General features: G+C 41.2%; 1 protein-coding gene across 5 annotated transcripts in view; it reads right to left on the bottom strand.

Annotated features, from left to right (window-relative positions):
• The window catches only part of LOC106872928 (uncharacterized), a 44,985-nt gene that overhangs the window by 15,120 nt on the left and 24,188 nt on the right, over nucleotides 1–5,677 (bottom strand). For all 5 annotated transcript variants that reach the window (XM_052965797.1, XM_052965799.1, XM_052965798.1 and 2 more), the window contains one exon: nucleotides 1,717–1,901. In XM_052965797.1, the coding sequence (XP_052821757.1) occupies nucleotides 1,717–1,901 (185 nt within the window). The remainder of the gene's footprint in view (nucleotides 1–1,716; nucleotides 1,902–5,677) is intronic.

Below are 5,677 nucleotides of genomic sequence, written 5' to 3'. Positions count from 1 at the left end.
TGGTATGGCTAGAGCATTGATCGCTTCGATCCTGTTTCTCGCGTTCAGCTCTGTCTTCAGTATTGCTCTCACCCTGCGATAACATTCTTTTCTGATCCTTTCCCTCATCACTGAGTGCTTGATATTGTCCCCTTCAATTACCCCTAGGTATTTGTAGCTCTCCGCTGGTTCTAACTCTTTTATGACATTTTGCTGGTCAAGGTTCACATTAGATGTATTTGTCATTTTTCCTTTGATAAAGGTATTATTATTATTATTATTATTATCATTATTATTATTATTATTATCATTATTATTATTATTATTATTATCATTATTATTATTATTAAGGTGGCGAGTTTGCAGAACTGTTAGCATGCTTTCCACCAGGGTCAATTTTGCCTTTCATCCTTCTGGGGTCAACAGAATAAGTACCAGTTGAACATTGGGGTTGATCTAACTGACTTAACCTCTCCCCAAAAACTGCTACCCCTGTGGCTAAATTTAAGACAATTATTATTATTATTATTATTATTATTATTATTGCCTTTGCAGAGTTTCTAACGCTGGAGATGTACTACAGTGTCAGCTGTTCACTACCAATAAACTAAGGTAACACCTCTTATTTTTCGAGCACCCTCCGGGGTATTCAAACGGTTCCAAGCAGTGCTGTTTTCTGAAAGTGCTCCACCCTTATTGCCGCCCCTATTTGTTCCACATACTTCTCAAGATTTTTGCTCACTGATCCCAAGGCTCTGACAATTATTAGTACCACTACCACCTTTTTCATCAACCACAACTGCTTAACCTCCCAAGCTAACCAGTCATATCTATCGATTTTTCTTTCTTCCTTGTTGTTAGCTGGGCATACTATGTCTATGATCCAGCATAGTTTGTTATGTCTGACTTCCTATTCTCTATCTCATGGTTGCACTGAATCATAAAATCCCTTAGGATCTTTGCATTTCTATTTTCGACGATGCCTTCAGGTTTGTGGTCGTACCAATCAGTCAGAAGGTACTGATATCCGCCACATTTGGATGGTGCTTTTTATGTGCCACCAGGAGTATGGGGGCCAGTCAGGGGGTACTGGCATCGACCACATTCAGTTGGTGCTTTCTATGTGCCACTGGCACGAAGGCCAGTCAGGTGGCACTGGCCACAGCTGTGAATAAATATGCATTACATTCAAGTGAGTAACCTGAATGCTGAAGGGTTAAAGCAATTACATACAGTGGACTTGGGCTGATCGCTTTGAGACATTTTTTTTAAGGTGTATCTTGCATAACATCAAATGCAGAAGTTACAATGAGAATATGAGGGATTTAGTTCACTTGTGATTTAAACGAACAGGTATGCTGACTAAGTGCTATAGTTTGTCGACAGTTAGGTTCCAAGATCACAGCTAAAGCCGGATCTAGGGATCTGTTTTAGGGTTTCGTTATAGCACATATATATTATATTAGAGGGAAAATCAAAAACCAAAGCAGAACGAGTATCTCTCAACTTTTCTTTCTTCCTTATCGCATACCTTGTTGTCAGCTGTGTATTAGAGCAATTTGATTAAAATAATTTAATTAGGGTAAGGTGAATTCACCTTAACCCAATGAAATTATTCTGAATGACTTGAGATACTCGTTCTGCCTTGGTTTTTGGTTTTCCTTCTAATATAATACACACAAACACACACACACAGAGCAATGATGGAGAGAGGTAAAAATGAGGCTGGATACTTACCTGGTAGTAGTCAAGGTAACTAAAACTCAGCGGCAACAATATAATCAGAAGCAGAAGTCCAATGACAATTAAAGCAGTAAAGCCAATGAAGAGAATTCCTTTGCCTTCATCCTTCTCGTAATCAGCAATTTCTAAATCAGCAGACATCCTGGCCTTTGGCGCTATACCCACTGGTGATGCTGCTGCTGCAAAAGAGAAAACAATGTGGTCAGTCAGGGATTTAACAAGCATCATCATCATTGTTTTAACCTGTCCACTTTTCTAAGGCGTCGAGCTGGCAGAAACGTTAGCACGCCAGGCGAAAAGCTTAGCAATATTTCGTCTGTCTTTACGTTCTGAGATCAAATTCCGCCAAGGTTGACTTTGCTTTTATCCTTTTGGGGTTGATAAATTAAGTACCAGTTGCGTACTGGGGTCGATCTAATCGATTGAGTCCCTCCCCAAAGATTTCAGGCTTTGTGCCTAGAGTAGAAAAGTAGAAAAGAACATATCAACTTTTTTGTGTTTGCATGGGTCAGGTAGAAGTCAGTTGGGGACAGATTTTCTATAGCCAGGCACCCTCCCTGTCACCAACCCTCACCTGTTTCTAAATAAGGAAATATTTTCTCATAACCACACATTTTCGTGGCACATAAAATACACCATTTTCAGCGTGGCCGTTGCCAGTACCGCCTGACTGGCCTCCATGCGGGTGACACGTAAAAGCACCCACTACACTCTCTGAGTGGTTGGCGTTAGGAAGGGCATCCAGCTATAGAAACTCTGCCAAATCAGATTGGAGCCTGGTGTAGCCATCTGGTTTCACCAGTACTCAGTCAAATCGTCCAACCTATGCTAGCATGGAAAGCGGACGTTAAACGATGATGATGATGATGATGATGATGTGGACCAAGGACACTAACCGCATCATGATGGTGACACTTGTTTACGACAATCACATGATGTCTAGGAAAAGAGACAGTAACACACACACGTGTATGTGTGTGTGTGTGTGTGTATATATATATATATATATAATATATATATATTACCGTCAGCATTGATTTGCACTGGACAAACCACATCTCTAAAATTGCCAAGAAAGCTGAGAGTGTCTTGGAATCACTCAGTAAGCCCTTTGTCAGTAAGCCCTTTGTCAGTAAGCCCTTTGTCAGCCGCTCTCCAGCTGTCTGTTTGAGGCTGTATATGACTATGGTGGGTCATACTTGGAATTTGCATCACCAGTTTGGAATTCCTATCTTGCCCTGGACATTGACCTCCTGGAAACTGTTCAGAGATGTGCAACCAAGCAAATACCTTCCATCAGACATCTACCATACTCTGAACCCCTTGCTTCCCTGGGCATAAATACGTTGAAGCTCCTACGTCTTGCAACTGACTTGGTAAACACCCACAAAATTATTAATCATCGTTCCAACAACCACCTTGAGCACCTTTTTCAGCTCCATATGTCTAACACAGGTGGGCCATGTCTACAAAGTCAGAAAGCAGCACAGCTCCCATGACTTTCACAAACATTTTTTCACACTCAGAGTTGCTGAAGCATGGAACAGACAACCTGCATCAGTTGTTAGCTGCCGAGACATTGCATCCTTTAAAACCTCCATGCTTCCTGAAATTTGTCAACACAACACATGCACACATGTATGAGGGTGAGTCAAAAAGTAATGCCATTTTGTTTAGGACAGGTATAATTACCAACACAGGAATAGGTATCATACATCAAAAGGAAGCTGGTCTTCTGTGCATCACATCCCTACTTCTCAACATAGTCACCGTTTCTCTCAATAGCAATGTTCCACCTCTGAATGAGAGCATGTATCCCTGCCCCGTAAAATTCTGTTGACTGTTCTTTGAGCCACTTCTTCACTACAAAGTCAAAGAGACAACACCTTCTTTCGAAGGCTCGTAACAGGTGATGAAACATGGGTTCATCATTATGGACCAGAATCAAAGAGGCAGTCAATGGAATGGTGCCACTCAACGTCACCACCACAAGATGCAAAAGTCAGCTGGAAAAATCATGGCGGCTGTCTTTTGGGATTTCTTGCCAAAAGGAAAAACAATAAACTCATAATAAGCTTCATTTTGATTCATGACACATGTTCCTGTATTGGTAATTATACCTGTCCTAAACAAAATGGCATTACCTTTTGACTCACCCTCATATATCATGATTCATACACTGTTCACTTTCCTGACTTTTGTACATAATTCTATGTACTGTACATGCACCTTTGATGAGTTGTAGTGCACCTGAACACTATACACAGTAATTGCATTATTAAATTAATTTATCGACCCTGAAAGGATGAAAGCAAAGTCGACCTCAACAGAATTTGAACTTAGAACGCAGCAGCAGATGAAATAACATTAAGCATTTCGCTATGCAAGGGATCAATAAACACCTAAACACAGGTAAAATAATAATAATTATTATCATTATGTTTGTACATCAATGAAATCTGATAAAAACAATAATGGTAAAGTAATTCCTCAAATCAAGCGCTAACAACACCATCCGAGCAAGATCACTGCCAGAGACCACTGCTCTGGCAGTGATCTTGCTTTCAAGCCGGTGGCATGTAAAAAGCACCATTTGAGCGCGATCGTTTCCAGATTCGCCTTACTGGCACTTGTGCCGGTGGCATGTGAACAAAACATTGGGCTGACTCCTGTGCAAGTGGCAAGTAAAAAACACCATTTGAGTGTGGCCATTGCCAGTACCACTTGACTGGCCCTTGTGCAGGTGGTACGTAAAACGCACCCACTACACTCTCGGAGTGGTTGGCATTAGGAAGGGCATCCAGCTGTATAAACTCTGCCAAATCAGATTGGAGCCTGGTGTAGCCATCTAGTTCACCAGTCCTTAGTCAAATCATCCAACCCATGCCAGCATGGAAAGCGGACGTTAAACGATGATGATGATTGGTTGTTTTGACAATGAAGTTTTTCAGGAGGATGTTCAAAGCATTTTGATTACCCCACAAAAGTTTTAGGGGGTGAGCTTTCACCGCCACCATGCCCCCTGCATCCCTAGTTCCCAAGCTTGTGGTTACAACTGTTGTTGTGTTGTTGTTTAGCCCCAGGTCATCCTTGGTTGAAGAGATTTATGATCAAAGGTCTTCCTAGTTTGACCATTCCATTTATTGTACACTGAATATTACACGGATACTGACAAATGCCTTTTTCCTTTTTATAAGATAGTCAAGCATTCATTTATTCTATCAGGTTGGTGCTTAATTATTGTAGCTTTCAATAAATTTTATTCAACAAGAACAATAACATTTAACAAAAATATCTTTAAATGATTATTCCGGAGCATATTCACCATCTACCTCAATTACTGCTTGGTGTTTTGTTTAAATATTTTGTTGAATAAAATTTATTGAAAAACAGCCGCAATAATTATGCACCAACCTAATAATAAGATCTGACTACTATTTCTAAAAGGGTCAGCCAATCACATCACATCTTCCTGATTGACTTTTCCGTGACTGCGTGATAAGTAGCTTGCTTACCAACCACATGGTTCCGGGTTCATTCCCACTGTGTGGCACCTTAGACAAGTGTCTTCTACTATAGCCTCAGGCCGGCCAAAGCCTTGTGAGTGGATTTGGTAGACGGAAATTGAAAGAAGACATTTGTATATATGTATATGTGTAGTATGCTCCGTTGGATGTGTAATGTCAATGTGAATACCCGTCAGAGTGTAAGTATCCTGAGAGAAAAGCTGAACATTAGAAGCATCAGTTGTGGCGTGCAAGAGAGACGATTGCGCTGGTATGGACATGTGGTGAGAATGGAGGAGGATAGCTGCGTGAAAAAGTGCCACACCCTAACAGTTGAGGGAACCCGTGGAAGAGGTAGGCCCAGGAAGACCTGGGCTGAGGTGGTGAGGCAAGACCTTCGTACATTGGGTCTCACCGAGGCGATGACTACGGACCGAGACCTTTGGAAA

Source organism: Octopus bimaculoides, chromosome 2 (genome assembly GCF_001194135.2).
Source record: "Octopus bimaculoides isolate UCB-OBI-ISO-001 chromosome 2, ASM119413v2, whole genome shotgun sequence".
Lineage (NCBI taxonomy): Eukaryota > Metazoa > Mollusca > Cephalopoda > Octopoda > Octopodidae > Octopus > Octopus bimaculoides.
Note: the sequence above shows the minus strand (reverse complement) of the source record. Positions and strands in the feature narration are given on the sequence as shown.